At 45.7% G+C, this 20,819-nt stretch overlaps 2 protein-coding genes across 2 annotated transcripts; both read left to right on the forward strand.

Moving 5' to 3' along the window:
* The first annotated feature begins 10,596 nt into the window (after positions 1-10,596).
* Positions 10,597-20,187, forward strand: zgc:66427 (uncharacterized protein LOC406256 homolog). Its single transcript, XM_042090978.1, has 5 exons — positions 10,597-11,400; positions 13,604-13,699; positions 13,892-13,997; positions 17,660-17,747; positions 17,884-20,187. Exons 1-4 carry the CDS (start codon positions 10,887-10,889, stop codon positions 17,715-17,717), a joined length of 774 nt encoding a protein of 257 aa, XP_041946912.1. The 5' UTR covers positions 10,597-10,886; the 3' UTR covers positions 17,718-17,747; positions 17,884-20,187.
* On the forward strand, positions 14,011-16,639 carry LOC121708371. Its single transcript, XM_042090985.1, has one exon. The coding sequence runs from the start codon at positions 15,872-15,874 to the stop codon at positions 16,544-16,546; it is 675 nt and encodes a 224-aa protein (XP_041946919.1). The 5' UTR covers positions 14,011-15,871; the 3' UTR covers positions 16,547-16,639.
* Positions 20,188-20,819: the final 632 nt, after the last annotated feature.

A 20,819-nucleotide genomic window follows, 5' to 3' on the forward strand; every position in this document is an offset into this window, starting at 1 on the left:
CCCCAGAGCAACTCAGGGTTAAGCGCCTTGCTTAAGGGCACAATGATGGAAGTCAGGAATTGAACCCACTTTTCAGGCTACTGTATGCTAGCCTAGCTCCTTAGCCACAGGCTACCACCACTTGCAGTGACCCATTGCACAGGCCAGGGAATATAAAGTCAGTTGTGCCTTTCATTTACAGGTCTACGAGTTTGTGCATATCATGCAGTTCTGGGACCGGTTTATCTCAAAAATAGACTTTGACTGTGGCTTAGTAGATAGTCAGACTTCAGACAGACATCTAAAATAAACTGTTGCTCAAAGCAGTTTAGGTCTTGACTATCATAAGTAGGACTAGGTGCAATGAATTATAGGTAAAGTAAGACACTTTTAAAAATAAAAAAACACAAATTTCATTGCCAGGCAACACATGTAACAGTCTATATGTTTTGGTAACATAGGAGTTTTAATTAATTTTGTTGAGTAGATGAATACTCAACTGCGCTGCGTGTCGGGGTCCGGTTCGCCCTGTCAGGACTTATTTATTTTCCCAATAATGACCGGCCATGTATTACACTTTTAGTAACCTTTTAGTAATCAATCATTAACTTAGGACAAATCAATGAAATGTCCAAGGTCCTCCCTTGTCCCCTGCCCCCTTAAAAAATCCTCCTTACCCTCTCCTACAAACACATCAGTGAATATCACGATGAAGATGAGGGTTGTTCTGCTGCTGATGTTTCTTTGCTGTTTGTGCGTGATACATGCTCAGGATGTCCTGCAGCCCTAAACATTACCAATCTCCTCACAGGTCTAGAGAAACTGAAGAACATAGAGATCAGGCTGATTGCCACTGAAAAGCTGGTGGTGGAACTGAAACAGCAAACAATAGTATACAGTTAAGAAGGTGGAATATAAACCATTCCAAGAAGGTGGAATGGTTTTATAAATGAACTATGTGCCGTGTATTAGTAGTAATAAGAGCAGAATAGATATGGATATGTAGTGGCAGTAACATTATAAGAGTAGTAAGAATAATATTGTCATGAGCTCTCTCTCTGCCTGGTAACACACGCTGATTGAAGTCTGACCTCCACCTGTTCCTGCTCTGCTCTGCTCTGCCTCACCCTCGTTACCTACCAGCTGCACTGCATTCACCACTCATCATGCCCTGTATATAAAGCCTTGCTTTTCAGTCCACACTTGTCAGATCGTCTGCAACCAGCACCAGTTACCTGCCTATTTTGGAAAACGCCTCTGACTCTTTGCCTGTGATCCCGGACCCGCTCGACTACTTCTGTGTTCTCCAGCCCCGGTAATCTTGACCTGCCTTCCGTCCCTCTTCTACGAATACCGCCTAGTCCTTGACTGTACTGCTGCTTCGTTTCAATTGCTGTTGTGTGTGTGTGTTTCCCCCAGGACTTCCCGGATCATCCAGCTCCTGCCATCGCTGTTCGGCTACTGGGGGAACACACACACGCAGACTCTTGGAACTCCTGTACCCCCCCCGGAACCCCTGAAACCCCCTTAACCCCCAACCCTTAAATAAACTTTTGAACGTGACACTTTTGTGGTCCTCGTCCTGTTTGGTGTCTGACAGTACGATCTGACCAAACATGGACCCAGCGCACGGTCGAACCAGCATGGAAACCGACGAACCAGAACCACCCACCGCCATGCAACGCCTGGAAGAGACAGAGAGAGGTAAACCGCAACACTGCTGACATTGCCTCCCTACTTCAAGCCGGCTACCAACAGCGTCAGCAGTTCCAGCAGCAACAGCAACAACTTGCAATGATCATTCAACTTCTCACCAACCTTTCTCCTCTGCCTGCTCCCACCGGCCCAGCCCCAGCCAGCCTGCTCACCGGCCCAGCACCCGAGTCTCCTGCCCAGTCCACTGCTGCCGTGGCTGCCGGAGCCCCAGAACCCAGGATCGGCAATCCAGAGCGGTTCAGCGGCGACCCAACCCAGGTACGGGCGTTCCTGACGAGCTGCCGTGTCCAGTTTACCCTGCAACCCAGGACTTTTGCTACTGAAGGGGCGAGGGTCGGTTACGTGATCACTCACCTGACGGGCCGAGCTCGACTCTGGGGAACGGCGGAGTTCGAGCGCCAGACCCCAGCATGTGCAACCTTCAACCTATTCGCAGAGGAGATGCTCAAGGTATTCGATTTGGAATCCACAACAGCCGAGGCATCTCGGACCCTGATGAGTATTCGCCAAGGCAGAAGGACTGTTGCGGCTTACTCCATTGACTTTCGAACTGTGGCAAGTCGGAGCTCCTGGAACATGGAAGCATTGGTGGATGCCTTCCTCCACAGCCTGGCGGACTACATAAAGGACGAGCTGGTTTCCCATGATCAACCCCCCACTCTTGATGAAGCCATTGCTCTGGCTGTCCGCATCGACCGCAGGATCTAGGCCCGCCGTCGTGAGAGAGGGCGCCAGAGTCCATCCACCAGCACACGGAGTGTCCCAACTGCCCTTCTGTCCGCACCTGCCACACCATCTAGCCAGCCGGACCAGTCTGAACCGATGGAGATCGGCCGCGCCTCCCTAACCCCTGCAGAGCGCCAGCGACGCATCACCTCCAACTTGTGCCTGTACTGTGGTGGTGATGGTCATCGAGTCGCCACCTGTCCAGCAAAAGCCGGAGCTCACCAGATGTAGGAGGAATCCGGATGAGCTCAATGAACATTCAGCCCTCCATCAGCCGTAAACCCCTCATCCAAGTCTGTCTTCACCTGTCTGATTCCACCCACACCCTGGCAGCCCTGGTGGACTCTGGCGCAGAAGCAAACATTATTGACACAGGACTTGCTCGTCAGCTGGGCTTGGAAAGCCATCGCTTGTCCACTCCTGTTCCAGCCCGGGCCCTGGACGGTCACGTAATTGGCACAGTTACCAGCATCACAGCCCCCATCTCAATGATGGTGTCAGGAAACCACCGAGAGACCATCCGCTTCCACCTGCTCAGCTCTCCAGGCCAACCCCTAATCCTGGGCTACCCTTGGCTCCGTCTCCACAATCCTCACCTCGATTGGGCCTCCGGAACTGTGAAAGAGTGGGGAAATGCCTCCAGACTCCTGGAGAACTCTCTCTATGTCAAAGCGGAGAAATGCGAGTTCCATGCTCAGACTGTATCATTCCTGGGATACATCGTCGCTGAAGGCAATATCCAGATGGACCCCGCAAAGGTCTCGACAGTTACCTCCTGGCCAGTTCCGGGGAATAGGAAGAAGTTGCAGCAATTCCTCGGTTTTGCCAATTTCTACCGGAAATTCATCCGGAACTACAGCTCTGTCGCCGCTCCCCTCACAGCTCTGACCAGCATCAAACACCCCTTTTTCTGGACCCCAGAGGCCAACACAGCCTTTCATACCCTCAAGGCCCGGTTCACCACTGCCCCCATCCTCCAGATGCCGGATTCAGACCGGCAGTTCGTTGTCGAGGTGGATGCCTCAGACGTGGGAGTCGGGGCCATACTCTCTCAACGGGCAGAGGAGGACAACAAGTTGCACCCCTGTGCATTTTTCTCTCGCCGGCTTTCACCTGCAGAGCGCAATTATGATGTTGGAAACCGTGAGCTGTTGGCTGTCAAGCTTGCCCTGGAGGAGTGGCGTCACTGGCTGGAGGGGTCCACAGTTCCGTTCCTGGTCTGGACCGATCACAAAAACCTCGAATACATCCGCATTGCCAAACGTCTTAACCCCAGACAGTCCCGCTGGGCCTTGTTTTTCACCAGATTCAACTTCACCCTGTCATACCGCCCAGGTTCTCGGAACACCAAGCCGGACGCTCTCTCCCGTCAGTTTCATAAGGATGACGCCCCTTCCCAGGAACCTGCATCAATTCTGCCCGATCCCTGCGTCGTAGCTGCCCTGACCTGGGATATCGAGGAGGAAATTCAAGAGGCCCTCCGTGACCATCCCAGTCCCAGTGCATGCCCAGACGGTCGTCTCTTCGTCCCAGAGAATTTGAAGTCCCGGGTCATACAGTGGGGACACAACTCCCGCCTTGCCTGCCACCCGGGCTCCGCCCGCACCTGCCATCTCCTTGCCCAGCGCTTCTGGTGGTCTTCTTTGAGAAGGGATGTCCGAGAATTCGTCCGTGCCTGCCCCACCTGCATTCAGAACAAGTCCTCCACTCGGCCCCCCGCTGGTTTACTCCAGCCCTTGCCTGTGCCCACACGACCCTGGTCCCACGTCTCCTTGGACTTTGTAACTGGCCTCCCACCATCAGGTGGGATGACTGTCATTCTCACTGTGGTTGACCGGTTCAGCAAGATGGCACACTTCATTCCCCTCCCTAAACTGCCATCTGCCAGAGAGACTGCCCAGGCTGTTCTTGATCATGTCTTCCGTCTACACGGGCTGCCCAGGGATGTTGTCTCTGACCGAGGCCCGCAATTCACCTCTACATTCTGGAAGGAGTTCTGCCGTCTTCTAGGGGCCACAGTGAGTCTCACCTCTGGGTTCCACCCCCAGTCCAATGGTCAATCCGAGCGGGCAAACCAGGAGCTGGAGAAGGCGCTGCGGTGCATGGTTTCTCGCAAACCCCAGGCTTGGGCACAACAACTGATGTGGATAGAGTATGCTCACAACTCCCTCACCTGCTCTGCCACTGGTATGTCACCTTTCCAGTGTGTGTATGGCTACCAGCCCCCCCTGTTCCCCAGCCAGGAGGGAGATGTGTCCTGCCCGTCTGCCCTCGCCTATGCCCGCCGTTGCCGTCGTACCTGGTCACAAGCTCGTGCCACGCTACTCAAGTCAGCTGTCAGCTATGCCACTGGGGCTAACTGCCGAAGATCGCCGGCACCCGCCTACCGTGTTGGCCAGAAGGTGTGGCTGTCAGCCAAGGATCTCCCACTGCGGGTGGAATCGCGTAAACTGGCACCTCGATTCCTCGGCCCGTTCCCTATCCAGAGGGTCATCAGCCCAACCGCAGTCCGGCTCCAGTTGCCAACCTCCATGAGGGTGCACCCTACTTTCCATGTTTCGAAAGTCAAGCCGACGCATGAAAGCCCGCTGGTCCCCGTGCCGCTTCCTCCTCCTCCTCCTCGCCTCGTTGACGGTGGGCTGGTGTACACCGTTCGACGCCTGCTTCGGTCCAGACGGCGAGGTAGGGGCCTCCAGTATCTCGTCGACTGGGAGGGCTATGGACCTGAGGAGAGAACCTGGGTGCCAGCCAGTCGGATTGTGGACCGGACACTCATCGCCGACTTCCACCGTCTGCATCCTGATCAACCTGCAATCCGTAGGGGCCGCCCCAGAGGGGTCCCTAACCGTCCTGCCCGCCCGGCTTCCTGTCCTGTGCCTGACCCTGACCCTGTCTCGGTACCTGTCCCGTCTTCTGTCCACGACCCTCCAGCTCCCTCCGAGGATGAGGATGTTCACTCGGACCGCTCGGAGGAATTCTAGCCCTCCACCGGCTCCCCTCCGCCCTCCCGACGTGGTGTCACTCTTGGGGACTTCTGGGGCCGTCCCTTAGGGGGGGGGTTCTGTCATGAGCTCTCTCTCTGCCTGGTAACACACGCTGATTGAAGTCTGACCTCCACCTGTTCCTGCTCTGCTCTGCTCTGCCTCACCCTCGTTAACTACCAGCTGCACTGCATTCACCACTCATCATGCCCTGTATATAAAGCCTTGCTTTTCAGTCCACACTTGTCAGATCGTCTGCAACCAGCACCAGTTACCTGCCTATTTTGGAAAACGCCTCTGACTCTTTGCCTGTGATCCCGGACCCGCTCGACTACTTCTGTGTTCTCCAGCCCCGGTAATCTTGACCTGCCTTCCGTCCCTCTTCTACGAATACCGCCTAGTCCTTGACTGTACTGCTGCTTCGTTTCAATTGCTGTTGTGTGTGTGTGTTTCCCCCAGGACTTCCCGGATCATCCAACACACACACACGCAGACTCTTGGAACTCCTGTACCCCCCCCCGGAACCCCTGAAACCCCCTTAACCCCCAACCCTTAAATAAACTTTTGAACGTGACGCTTTTGTGGTCCTCGTCCTGTTTGGTGTCTGACAAATATAGATATATGCAGTGTATTAACAGTAATATATTATAAGAAAAACAGAATAAATATGGATATTCTGTAAGAACCGTATAGACAGATATGTACAGTTATGTGCAGTGTAATAACAGTATGCAGTGTAATAACAGTTTCTTGGTATTTTATGCCCCCAACATTGTCTTCAAGGCAGCGCTGCCTGGAAGGCACAAGGGTTAGACATTAGTTAAGGTTAGGTTTAGGTTTGGGGTTAGGTTTAGGATTACGTGCCTTTAAGTCAGCGGTGGCAGCCCTGCCTGGAAGACGACGCTGGGGGCATAAAACACTATCGAGCGTAGTAACAGTAACATTATAACAGTAGAGAGTGGTCACCGGGGTGCAGAGCTAGAGTTCAGTAAGGTGACAGCCTCAGGGAAGAAGCTTCTTGCCCTGCTTGCCCTGGATGGCCTCAAGGGAGGGGAGTGAGGAACCGGTGATGCGTTGGGCAGTTTTCACCACCCTCTGCAGTGCTTTATGGTCGGAGGCAGAAGAGTTGCCATAGCATACTGTGACACAGTTGAGGATGCTCTCAATGGTGCAGCGGTAGAAGTTCCGCAAGATCTGAAGAGACAGGCGGACCCTCTTTAGTCTCCTCAGGAAGAAGAGACGCTGGTGAGCCTTATTGATCAGGGTAAAGGTGTTGATTGTCCATGAGGGAACCAGAGGTCCTCAGAGATGTAGACACCCAGAAACTTGAAGCTGGCGACACGCTCCACCTCAGTCCTGGATAATGCAGGGCATGAGAAAGATTGGATTTTGATATGACCAAATTTACAAATTATATTTGGTGCTTCAAATGTGGTGTAAGACTGAACATAACATCTGTAATGGCAATATCTAGAGAAGTAATTTATAGGCCATCGAGATGTTTGTACCTTTTTGTACAGTTACCTTAGCCTGACGAGCCAGACCCACATTAAAATGTAGGGTCTGGACACTCACCGTTCGTAGTGCTCAGTCCGAGGGGCGGGATAATCAGTTGTCTTTCAAATTCCCTCTGCACGCAATAGGACAGCGGCAGCGCTATGAGTCCTATGCGTTTCCCACCAGCGGAGCTAGTTGGCTAGTTCAAACGTTTGCCAACTTAATAAAAGCTTAACTCGTGTCACACTGTTCGCCAGCAGCAACATCCATCTTATTTGTTTTCAAGTAGCAGGGAATTCAAGCCAAACCGTTGCAACTCTGCCATCAATCATTATGTTAAGCCCACCTAACGACTCTATACACAATTTCATTGGCCTGATTAAGTTTCGATTTCTGGAGCTCACAAGCCAACGGAGAGTTGCTAGACTAGCCCTGGCAGCAAATGTAATTCGCTGCCGCTAGGGGCGCGTCTAGATTTCTAGGCTACAGTTACCTTTCAGATGCTCTAGAAGAGAACAGAGACAGACCACTTTAACAACTTTATAACATCAACCTTTAGATTTACTGGATGAACTACAGGTTGTGAGAAGCATGGAGGCCAGATTAAATTGCACTGAAGACCAGGTGAAAAAACTACAGCAGAACAATAGTGAAGGTAAGGAAAGTATAAACCAACAACCTCATAAAGTGTGTCGTATATAGCCAAAATCAACTGAGCCATTCCATCAACTGATTCCCCCAACTGCAACAGTGTTATTTTATTGTTCTTAGAAATCTTTGATTTAAATGCTTTGAGTGCTACATTTCCCTACTTCAACAGGTCACACAAAAGTGGCATTCTCAGTCTCTCTGGCTGACTCTGGAATTTCAAAGTTAGGACCCTTCAATGTTGATAAGATTTTATCGTTTAAAAGGATTCTCATAAATATTGGTGATGCCTACAACCCAATTACAGGTACAGGTCACATTCAAAGTTCAAAGTTTGGATGGTATTAAAAATAGCATGAAGACCCATGGTAATGAGTCAATTAAGCCACCAGGGGGCATGACATAATGTATCTCGTAGTGACAGCATGCTCAATGTTTCAATTATTTAAGAATCCATTGGCATCAGAGCATTGATTATTGTACTGGCCTCATTTATCACAGGAATCTTCACTGCCCCAGTGAACAGAGTTTACTATTTCAGTATTTCAGCACTGCATTCGCACATGCTTCTTTTCCTTCAATTCTCGCTGGCACAGCCCTGTACAAGAACGGAGAGCTTGTGGTGTGTGTGCATGAATTACAGAAGGGTGCGGACGATCACGAGTACGGATCCAATTCAGCATTGCTACAGCTGGAGGCAAAAGACACTGTGTACATTCACCTGGACCAAGGCCGCATGGTCTATGATGACAATAAGGGTCGCACCACTTTTGCTGGATACCTGCTGTGGACAATGCCAAGACAGCTCTGAAGACTGTACTGGAAGAAGACTGCACTGGAGTACTGACATCAGTTATCTAGTTTGGGAATAGCCTACCTGTTTATTGTGTGATCATTATAGATGTATGATTTGTTTACACTAATATTAGTACTTCCAGATTCCACTGCATGCTTCCTACTATCAACTTAATTAATTTTATTTTTTCTATTATTTGAAATATCTAGCAAATTGGGATGTCTTCAGTTGTCTGAATAAAATGCCTGATCACACACAGAATGCAGCAAGCAGTTAGCCTGATGAGCCCCACATCAAGATGTAGGCCTAGGGTCTGGGAACTCACCAGTGCTCAATCCGAGGGGCGGGATAAACGGTTGTCTTTCAAATTGCGTTACAAATGAGTCCCATGCGTTTTCCCACCAGCGGAGATAGTTGGTTAGTTGGATAGTTTCTCAAACGAGAAAAAAGAAAAAGCTTAACTCGAGTCGCGCTGTTCACCAGCAGCAGCATCCCACTTTTTTGTTTTCAAGTGGCAGGGAAGTCCATCCACCGACTGTCTATACACAATGTGATTGGCCTGATCAAAGTTTGTTTTTTCCAGCTTGCAAGCCAACGGAGAGTTGCTAGACTACCCTGGCTGGAAATTACATTTGCTGCCGTGGTGCGTCTAGATTTCTAGGTTAGCAAGCAGTCTTTTTTGTGGCAGATTGGCTTACCACATGAGCTTTGGCCTTAATCAAATACTAGGCCTATTAAATAGCCACAGGAAACTGTGATTTGTTTATCCTTTGCCATCTAGTGGACAATTATCTCATAAACCATTGTCGCTTGTAGCCTACACTTAGCTTAAATTGTTGAGGCAAATTTATAGGCCACATAAATTCAATATTTTCTTTTACTAATTGAATGGAGATAGCCTACTAAAACTAGACTGTTTTTTTAATAGGCCATCTTTGTGATCTGACTATCAGACAGAGGAAGGTAGGCCACACACCAATACCATAAAATCATAGGTAAGCAAATTTATTCTGAGAAATCGGAAAATTTAAGAAATAAAACAATTAAAGAAATAAATATTTTTAACAGACACGTTGCCCATAATGATTGGCACCCCTGCTTGTAATACCTTCTTAAGCCTCCCTTTGCCAACAAAATAGCTTGTAGTATTCTACTACATCCCATACAGTTCGAGAATACAAAGCAAGCGATCTAAGATCATTTGTCTTTACAAAATCTCCTCAGATCGTCCGGAATCCTAGGTCCACAACTTGTGCATTCTCCTCTTTGACTCACCCCACTGCTTTTCTGTGCAGTCTCAGGGGACTGAGATGGCAATGGCAGAAGCTTGATATTATGTTCAGTAAACCATTTTTGTTTTGATCTGTTTTGGTTCATTGACCTGATGAATGATCCAATCATGATCTAACTACTTTTAGTGTCTTGGCCGAGTACGTTTTAACTATTGTTTTAACTGTAAATATGGATATAAACCAAATACCTAGTTTTTATAGCCATTAACTATCTTATAAATAGAAAAATGCTTTTGTTACACTTTGTATATAAGATTTTCAAGGGGTGCCAATAATTGTGAGCGACATGTTTTTTGTGAAAAATATTTATTTCTTAATGAGATTTTTTCTCAGAATAAATTTGCTTCCCTTCAATGTTGGGTTTTTCATGATTGTTTCCATTGTGAGACTACAATAAATCACCAAAACATTGTTTTGTATAATTGTTTTTAGTCAACTTTACCAGGGGTGCAATTCCTAAGGGTAGGCTACTGTATGCCAGGTCTATCTTACCATTTCAACACTCATAAGAGTGGACAAAACACCACATGAAATAGCCCTACAACTTTGAAAAATGTAGGCAAGAAAATATGACATTGACCCATTACATGTGATTTGTGTAGGCTATTTTCATGCTTTCTTAGCCTACTTTGAACTGCAAATGTTTTGGAGCAGAAAGTAGCCTAGTCCTTAGGCATAATAGTTTAGCCTAGGCTACTAACTAGCTGCTAGGCTGCACATGCCTGAGGTGGAGTTAACGTTCAACTGAACTCACTATTTAGCCTACCTCTAATATATTTTACAGGAAGCATAGAGTCCTCGAAATCGGGGAATTCACAGTGCTTAGGAATATTTCCTGGGAACTCTGAAACGTAAGCAATCTGCTGTCACTTTTTCAAACTAGTCAATGGGCTCTTCTATGATTGGATCAAAAGTTCACCCGGCATTTGACGTAGCCATCTCTTTTGAGCAGAGAAGAAGTGTTGCACTTCCGCCACTGCGGGTGAGACAGGAGGACGGTAAAAGAAAGGGAATGTGGAATAAGGGATAAAGAAGGACCGTTAATCAATGAGAATCGCCTACACGTTGTGATTTGTTTTAGTATAGTTATAGTGTATCTCAGTATTAGGGTTGTATCTTTCAACCTCCCATACATTTATTGAGATATATTTTGAATATTTAACGTAAACGTTACATCGTACTCAGCTGAGCTACCGCGCTAGCTGGGTAGGAAGCTACTAGCTGGTAAATCTAACAACGTTACAGCGCGAGATGGGTACAAGATCAAGTCGTTTACCAGAAGAGGCTGTATCGACGACTTTTGATAAGGACGGACTTAAGCGAGAGTCATGTCGACGTCTTCGAAGCAACAGGCCCACAAGCCTTATGGTTGATTTTTCTGGTAGTTTTGAGCATGATTCGGAAGCTAATCGTAGCCGCTCGGAGGAAGGAAGCGACTCGGACACAGGGCAGCAGGCAAGTGCTGAAGGAAGCCCTGCTGACCATCACATCTCCCCGTCACTTGGCAGTCAGGACACACCATCAGATGATGCCGTGGTTAACCACGAAGGCGACACCAGCCCCGGAGACGCAATTAACAACGAAGCTGTGGCTGAAGAGGAAACAGGCCGCGTTCCTCACCGCACTTTCTCCGAACGTTTGCCGGGTGGTCGACACAATTCTGGGCGCAACGTCACTGCTAGATCCGCACGAGTGAGAGGTGCCCATTCACGTCCAGTGTCGGAGGCATGGATTGGGCTTTACAGAGTGAACAATCGACATGGCAGTGAGTTGAACCATAATGTTTGTATCAATAGCAAATGGACAACTTTCAAAACGTGTCAAACTACTGAAATTGTCTGAATTGTTTACGGCAGCTATGTGACTCTATATCCACATAACAAGCTAATACCACGTTCAGTAAAACGTTAGCTAACATTAACTTAGCTGTCTGGCGTATATTTGTTTTGGCCTTGCTAGCTAGTTAGCACGTTCAATACCACTACCATGTGTCACTCACACAAATGTATAACCGTCTACGTAACTTGCCACAGGTGTTCATTCCTATAATGTTAACAAAATACGGGATGTCGGTCAACGCGAATGACCTAACCAGCACCTAAATTGATCAATGTGTGAACTTGCCCTCCACAGCTTACAATTTAAGAGTTCAAAAACGTTTTGCAGTTGATTAACGTTATATGTTCCCCCAGCAATTCGTTTTTCATCTTGTATAATGAACCGTTAAACAAGGCAACGGTAAATAAATCCAATAATGCGTTGACTACTTTAGCTGCCCAGCAAGTTAATTTTGTGTCCCTCTTCCATTTCAGTGGCAACCATGTCAATTCTAGGGGGAAGCCTGACAACAAAGCTTGCCTTTGAGTAGTATTGCTCGCCAAGTGACACTGAGGGCATTCTCCTGCGTGGAAACGTGATACTAAATTGACTATTGTGTTGACGCTGAAGGCAATGCGCTTCCATTGTACGGATTTAAACTTTGTGCAGTGGGGGATCTTGGCCAGATGATCTGAATTACGCATCACGTGGATTCATGCTAACAGACGAAATCCTTCAGTTTTGCATTGGGGGAAGGGGCAGTCTGGCCAAACAGTCCTTCACACTTGGGAAATCACACCGACATTCCTACCAAGACGCCGTTTTTCATTATGGCCCGCAGTTAACAATCTCACTGAAAGTGATGAGTGGACCATAATCGACTTATTGAGTCAAATTGACTATGTTCAAATAATGATATGAACATTGGGCCAATGGCAAGGTCAATGCTATTCCTGGGAGAGTTAATTTTTCTCACCAGGTGACATGATGATGCTTGAGAGTAGGGGTAGGAAATGGGTCAGAGGACTCACGTGTAGATCTGGCCACAGTCCAGTGATCTGGGAGATCTAGGCCAAATGGTCGTTCCAACCCAATGGTCTGCTAACATTACCCTTTGGATTTGCAATTACGTTGTGGTGACAGTCTGAAAAACTAATAGTGGGGAGGAGGGTTAATTCAAGAGTTGATATGTTCACCTCAAAAGAATCATTGCGATTTAGTGATTTCCAACAGTGTATATATTGTGGCAGCCGTGGCCTACTGGTTAGCACTTCGGACGGGGTCATCCCTATGTTCCCCAGGTCCTATGTTACCTGCTCGGGGTTAGGGTTATGGTTAGGGTTTTAAAAAAGGGTCCTATGTTCCCCGGTCTCATACAAAGCGGGGAACATAGGTACGCTGCCCTTTGGACCTGTAACCAGAGGGTTGCCGGTTCGAACCCCGACCAGTAGGCACGGCTGAAGTGCCCTTGAGCAAGGCACCTAACCCCTCACTGCTCCCCGAGCGCTGCTGTTGATGCAGGCAGCTCACTGCGCTGGGATTAGTGTGTGCTTCACCTCACTGTGTGTATACTGTGTGCTGTGTGTGTTTCACTAATTCACGGATTGGGATAAATGCAGAGGCCAAATTTCCCTCACGGGATCAAAAGAGTATATATACTTATACTTACTTATACTTATATGGCATAACATTCCTAGTACATAACTGGTGCTAGTTATGTAACTTGATTAAAAAAAACATGTTTTGAGGAAGCTTTGACAGATTATGGCAAATGGGTCATTCTGTATCATCAGACAAAATCCAGGAAAATGGGCCCCAGCTGTGGCGCGACTGGCTGGGGCACCTGCACCGTACACAGACGACCCGGGTTCGATTCCCACCCATGGTCCTTTCCGGATCCCACCCTGACTCTCTCTCCCACTCATGAAAGATATTTATATGGTCTGAAGAAGATATGAAGACAAGGTCTGAAAAAGATATGAAGACTTAAGATTTGCACAGAAATATTTTACAGGCCTTGGTTTTAGGACCTATTGATATAGACAAGGTTTGAACAAAATCTGAGACGGTGCAGCAACAAACTTCTCTGATTTGACACAGAATGACCCAAATGCCTTTCTTAATCTCATGTCTTTAATTCCTCTCCTCAGCAATCCGCTGCCCATTTTGCTCCAAGCCGTTCCCTGGAGGCAGGATTGAGGAACACCTGTTGAGCTGTCTCACCTCTCCCCCTCTTCCATACAATAGTGAGTCCATCTGTCCCCTTGTTAAATCTCTTTTGTCTTCATGTGCCCAAGGGCAAACAGACCCCCACCCTTCTCCATATAACTGAATTTTGGATGGAGTGATGCCTTGTAGTCCTTATGTTTGGGGATGACTGTTGTGCTTTGAACATGGCATTGAAGTTTGTGATCTGAGTGATTTGTGGGGTTTTGTAGCTGACGTCCTGGCGAAGGACAGTGGTGAGTGTTCCATATGCCTGGAGGATCTGCTTCAGGGAGAGACCATCGCACGTCTGGCCTGCCTGTGTGTCTATCACAAAAGGTGAACAGCCACATTCACATGCACACACATGCATACTAGGGCTGTAACAATATGCGATTTGAAACCGAAATCGCAACACGCATATTCACTAACCTGTGTCGTGGTGTGAAAAGGCACTAGAATGGGTGTGTCGCGGGCGCATAAGCAACACATATCTCCTGCTTTACTTACTGGTAGCCTACGTTGTCCAAAAATACATAAATGAAACATAATTTCGTACCTCTCGTTACTTTCATTGTAGACTATGCGTGCAACTTTACCAAACAGTATAGAAGTACTTGTTCTTGGGGATTTCAACATTCACATTTGTTGCCCATCAAAACCTTTGGTTCATGAGTTTTTATGCATAGTGGACTCTTTTGACCTCACTCAATCAGTGATGGCACCAACACATCAGAAAGGCCACACTCTAGACCTTGTACTTTCCTCTGGCTTTTCTGTGTCTAATTTAGAAATTGTTGATATTGGTATCTCTGACCACTCTATGATTTTGTTTGAATGCTCTATGTTTTGTTCCCCTGTCTCTCCGCCCAAGTCCCACTCCTTTGTCCGAGCCATAAATTCAACCACAGCTTTACATTTCTCTAACACCTTTATGCTTACTCAGTCACCTGCTATCAATGATGTCCTGTCCACCTGCTCTGATACGGAAGAATTAGTTAATCTCTTCAACACTTCCTGTTCCGCTACTCTAGACTGTGTTGCTCCTTTAAAACTAAAACGGTCAAAAACCAACTCCACTCCCTGGTTTAATGATTCTACCCATTCTCTTAGACAAGTGTGTAGGAGAAATGAAGGAAAAAAGACAAACTCCAAGTCTCTTATAACATTTTTAGAGATTCTCTAAAGATGTACCAAAACTCTTAAGTCAGCTAGAACAGAGTATTACTCTAAGTTGATTGCCAGTAATGCTCACAGACCAAAAATATTGTTTAGTACCATCAACTCTCTTTTAAATCCTCCTGCTGCTGTTCTCTTTATCACTCCCACCACTGAAAACTGTGAGAAGTTTCTCAATTTCTTCATTGATAAGATTAATAACATTAAATCTCAAATTCCTTCCTTAATTTCTGATCCCTCAGTTATAAAACTCTCACCCAGCTGCCTTCAGCAGTGGCAACCAGTGTCTCCCTCCCAGCTATTTGAAGTGGTCTTTCATATGAAATCCTCCTCTTGCCACTCAGATGTTTTACCTTCACACCTGTTTAAGGAAGTTTTTAACATCATTTGCCCTGTTGTTTTGGCCATTATCAACAGCTCTCTATCTACTGCAGTGGTCCCCTCTAGTTTTAAGCATGCAATTGTCCAACCTCTACTAAAGAAGCCCAGTCTTGATTACAGTGACCTGAAAAACTATAGGCCTATTTCCAAATTACCTTTTGTTTCAAAGATCCTGGAAAAAGTTGTTCTCTCTCAGGTCACTTCTTATTTGAATGCTTTTAACATCCTAGATACATTTCAGTCAGGTTTTAGAACACTTCTTGACCTTAGTGCTGCTTTTGATACCATTGACCATAGCATCCTGTTAAAACGTCTGGAGGTTGAAGTTGGTCTGCAAGGGGTGGTGTTGAAATGGTTCACATCATATCTGAATGATAGAACATTCTCTGTAAGATTAGGTAATTGCTCTTCGTCCATTGCACCTATCAAATGTGGTGTCCCTCAGGGTTCCATTTTAGGCCCTCTGCTATTCTCCCTATATATGCTGCCTCTTGGCTCCATTTTTAACAAACATAACATTCAATATCACTGCTATGCTGATGACTCTCAATTCTATCTGCCATTAACAGCCGAAAGTTCCTGCACCTTGGAAAGCCTGTTTAACTGCTTTAATGACATAAAGAGTTGGATGGCTGCAAACTTCTTACAATTAAATGAAAAGAAAAGAGATAATTATTTTTGGTCCACTCAGCTCTGTTCCTAAGATAAGAAATGCACTTGGGCCACTGGCTGTAAATTGCCACAGTGAGGTCAGAAATCTAGGTGTTTTCCTAGATTCCTCTTTGAATTTCAATAAGCAAGTCAGTAGTGTGGTTAAGGGAAGCTTTTTTCAACTAAGACGAATAGCTAAATTAAAGCCCTGGCTCTCATATACTGACGTAGAAACTGTAATCCATGCTTTTGTTACATCTAGGCTGGACTATTGTAACTCTCTGTATTTAGGTCTGAACCAATCTACCCTTGCTAGACTTCAATTAGTCCAAAATGCAACAGCTAGGCTTCTTACTGGAACAAAGAAACATATGCACATAAGTCCTGTGCTGGCCCAACTCCATTGGTTACCTGTCAATTACAGAATTCATTTTAAAGTTTTACTTTTTGTTTTCAAAGCCCTAAATGGAATGGCACCACAGTCTATCTTTGACCTTTTAAGTCCCTACTGTCATTCTAGGCCACTGAGGTCTTCCTCACAACTTCTATCAGTCCCAAAGGCAACCCTTAAAACTAAAGGTGACAGAGCTTTTTCTGTTGCTGCCCCTAGACTCTGGAACAATCTCCCTATAGAAATTAAGTCCTCTCCCACCATCAGTAGTTTTAAATCAAATTGAAAATTCTCAGGTTAATATATATTATGATTATGATGACACCCAATGGGCCTGCCTTGCATTGCGCCCCCACCTGGCCAAGCAAGTACATGTGGCAGAAAATCAAATATAAAAACAAATAGCACGCGCATCAAATATGTACATTTCACAAATGCACCACGTCGGTGCTTTGTTGGATTCCGACATGTCACGGGTTGCGCCCCGCATGTTCTCGGGCTCGCCATTGCCGCTTGCGGCTATATTTATTATTTTGTATTTTCATTTATTTATTTTTATTTTGTCATTTATGTCTTTATTTTTTGTTTTTATTAATGTTTATTTTATTTCTGAGCACCTTGGGTCAATAACATTGCGTTTAAGTGTGCTATATAAATAAATATGACTTGACTTGACTAGAAGTAAACCCCCTCTCCTTGCCCTGCTCTCTCTCTCTCATTCAATGGACACGCGCGACTCTGCTTGCACAATACAAATAAAACATTCACGTGAAAGCAAGGACGCATAAAAGACGACTAGCTAAATTAATATAAAATCCACTTAGCATCATTAGCATGCTGCACATAACTCTTGCATTCAAGTTGACTGATCGTCCCAATACCAATGTTTCCCAAAAGTGCCTGTCCTGTTTAATTACCTTGAAACTTAAACACACATGGGGAAACTGAACAGTCCAATCAGTAGACTATGATAAGCTAGCCAATTGTGCTACTTTGTTTATATTTCCAGGCTTCAACCAGACAGCTGAATTAAAGAGTAAGAGTTCTAATAGAAATAGTAAGCCTAGGCTATCTGCAAGTGTGCTGTCATAAATATCAGAAATTCAGGATTCTCTTTTTATTTCAGGATATATTTGCAGATATCTGGATATATATACAGATATATTAAATTATAAACCTCTGGTGCTCCAAGGTAGGCTATTGCACCCCCCCCATGGTTTGTACCGAACCGTGGGTCAAAAATCGTGATGCACCAACCTCACAATTCGGTTTGTATCGTTACAGCCCTAATACACACAAACACACACTTCTTGGTAGTTGTAGTTGCTCTCATTCGGTTGATGAATGGCCTCAGGATGTCTCACCGTATTGGATCTCTTTCTCTTCTTGCTCTCTGCAGCTGCATTGACTCCTGGTGCAAGGTGAAACCCTGTTGCCCAGAACACCCCTTTGACTGACATGTTTATTCCCTGCAATTGCTGTCTCAGGTGAGCCTGTGTGTGTGAATTTGAATTATTCTTGAAAAAGGATGACCGTGTTAGTGTTGTGTTTGTCATTGTTGCTTTTAATTCACTTCATGATGGATGAAAATTGTTAACTTTTTTTTTTCTTCTTCTTCTAAAGGACCCCACTTCTGGCCAGAAAAAGGTAAAAAATGATCGGGCAGCAAGAAAAAAAATGGACTTCATTGTATTAGCTGACACTGAACATTTCTGCTCCCGTGAAACCTGAATCAACTCCCTTCTGGCTTGGCTGTAAAATCCTGGACTTTTTTTCTCCCCTCCTGAGGTGCTTGCTGGGAATGAGGGCTGTGGAGTAGGGGAGGGTAGTGGGACATCTTCTCTGCTTGCCTTTACTTGGACCTGTCCTCTCTAAAGCTTGCAATGTGACCGTAAAAACAAAAAAGAAAGGTAACTGATAAGGAAACAGTGGGTGTGTGCTTACAAGTAGATCACCTCTGGCAATCTGACTGCTAAGGTATCTCACCTGGCAAGAGCGCGAGAGATGGGAGAGGGTGGTTTGGGGCCTGGCTAAAGTTTTATTCTACATGGAATGCCTCATGAGATGCATCACACGAACGAACTCGGCTGATGTAACGTTATCCAGAGGACTATTTCCTTATTTGGGTGTCAAACCAACATGGACCCCAGAGTTGAGAATTGTATGCGTAATTGTTTTGCACAGTGTTGTTCTTAAGGCATGATGCTGAGACTGCCGCTACTGGGAATTTTTTTTTTTTTTTTTTTTTTTTTTTTTCAAAATGGTTGCTGGACAGATGGGGAGGGAGGGGACAAATGTTTTAGTGGGGGATGGTTGTGGGGTTTTGTGTGTGTGTGTAATTTCTTTTAGCGACACAACACATTTCATAAGTGGTGTGTCATTTCACATGGTTTGACTTGGGGAAAATGGCTTGCACACAGCATTTTTTTGAACATAGAGATTGAGAATGTTCTTTGGTTGTGTTTCACGACATGGATCCCAGTACTCCTTAAGTCAAGCAGCATCAACACTTTTGGTTGCTACCGTCATGGATGTGCCCTGGGGAAAAAATTCTCAGGATGTCCATCTAACCCCACAGAGGCTAAGAGGTTGAGGTGGGCATGGGTGCGGGCCACAGGGACGAGTGGGGCACACCAGTGTCCTAATGAGCTGTGGCCTGCCTCCTTGTTGGGTAGTCTGGAGATGAAAAATGCCCTCGTGGAGTTCATGACCCCTGACTAATCTAGCACCAGGGACTCCTGCCTGCTCTTGTCTGGTCCGTGTTCTGCTTTTGGAGAGTAGTAGGGGAGGCATTTGCTGGCCCTCCCCTCCCTTGCCCCTGAGCCTCTGTTTCATGTCTGTGGAAAACCGTGTTCCCTTAGCGGTCATCCCTTAACCAGTTCGGTTCAGCAGTGGCGAGTTGTCACAATGTTTTCACACGTTTTGTAAGTCATAGCTGCTCTGCTCTGAGGGGGGACATCAGGAACAGTTGGGGGCGGGAGGGGGTGACTGTAGTGGCTTTATTCCCTCACCCTTGCAGTTCCCAAGTGGCCCTGGTATCTACTTCAAAATGCACCACCCCCCACCCATGAACTCCATAAGAGACACAGAATGGAGGAGTCGCAGCATTGAAAACAAATGTTTTCTAAGTATTATTATTATTATTATTATCATTATTATCATTGTTGTTGATATTCTTATTATTCCCATTCGGGTTGAGCTTAGTGGTGGTGGTTGTTTTCATCCTTCCATTGCTTGCCTCTGGCCATGCGTGCTGCAGTGAAGCGTGCTCTGTTCAGGCTGCGCTCAGAGGTGCTAGCCCACAGAGGGTCCCCTGTGCATGTTCCTCTTCTACTGGAGAACTCGAGGAAAGCCAAAAGTGTGTGTGTGTGTGTGAGCGAGAGAGGAAGGACGGAGAGAGTGATCGTATGAAATTCATATTTTGCTGTCAAAGGCTTTTATTGCTTGAGGATGTTGTAGAAAAAAATGTGGAAAATCTTATGATTCAAAATGTTTCCCTTGATGTTTTCATTTAACTGATGTGGTGCAATACCTCACTATTTTAAATTTACTAACCTGGGGATCGCTAACTCCAAGAATGATTTATTTTTGTGGATTTTTTAAGTAAGAGTGAAATGCATTGTTGATTAACGTTCCTGAGGACTTTGTCCTCTGTGATCTGTAAGGTGTCTGATGACCATGATACTAACGAATGGGTGTTGTAAAAATCACATTGGCGATATTTAAGAATTGACAATCTGCCTTCTCTCAGTTAAAGAACAATTGAGTATTTATTTATTAAATTGTAAATATGTATGGCAATTCAAAATACCTTTTGTCTCTTGTTTGTTCATTTTACTGTTTTTTATGCCCAAATATTTTGTATGTCTGAAAGAGTGTTTTATATGTATTTTTTACAATAAATATGCTTAATGTGTGAACTGTTAATGTTTGTGTGTGCATATTATTATTAATAATAATAATAATAATAATAATAATAATAATATTATTATTCATGAAAACAGAACCAGGGGTGTGTACATGCTAAAGTTGACTAAAAAGAGGAATAAAAAAAAAAAATCATCTTTTGGAAATTGATGCTAATGCCATAATTAACAAAATTAGGAAAACTCCAACCTTTAAGGACACCATTTTCTTTGTGAATGAATAATGTATTGTAAATAAATACAATTTCTTCCTAATTTCTTCGGGCCATAAGTATACATGTAACCTGCGCGATTCAGCCCTGCTCATGCCAGGACTTGAACCCACAAAACAGCAGCACCTCGGGAGTGGAGCGTGCTGACAATTGAGCTAAAAGCCCAGGCTACTAGCTCGCATGGCAAAAGCACTCTTGAGGGGTCAGGGAGGCCAGTGGATCTAGGATACTATACATCCTATTCTTGGCCTTTGGAATTAAAATAGCCCCACATCACATACCCTTCACCATATCTCATGATTGGCATGGCGTACTTTCCATAACACCATCAATGCAAATCAAACCAGCTATTAGGCTAACTGAAATTAAACCATGGCAATCTCTAGGTATGGTGATGGGTATGTGATGTGGGGCTATTTAA

The sequence above is a fragment of the Alosa sapidissima genome, chromosome 1 (assembly GCF_018492685.1).
Source record: "Alosa sapidissima isolate fAloSap1 chromosome 1, fAloSap1.pri, whole genome shotgun sequence".
Lineage (NCBI taxonomy): Eukaryota > Metazoa > Chordata > Actinopteri > Clupeiformes > Clupeidae > Alosa > Alosa sapidissima.

Bases quoted from the DNA above. Each gene is read 5' to 3' on its own strand.
- LOC121708371 (XM_042090985.1), top strand. From the start codon at position 15,872: ATGAAAAGAAAAGAGATAATTATTTTTGGTCCACTCAGCTCTGTTCCT.
- zgc:66427 (XM_042090978.1), top strand. From the start codon at position 10,887: ATGGGTACAAGATCAAGTCGTTTACCAGAAGAGGCTGTATCGACGACT. The intron at 13,700-13,891 runs GTGAGTCCATCT...GGGGTTTTGTAG, and splicing joins TCCCCCTCTTCCATACAATA to CTGACGTCCTGGCGAAGGAC. The intron at 13,998-17,659 runs GTGAACAGCCAC...TGCTCTCTGCAG, and splicing joins CTGTGTGTCTATCACAAAAG to CTGCATTGACTCCTGGTGCA.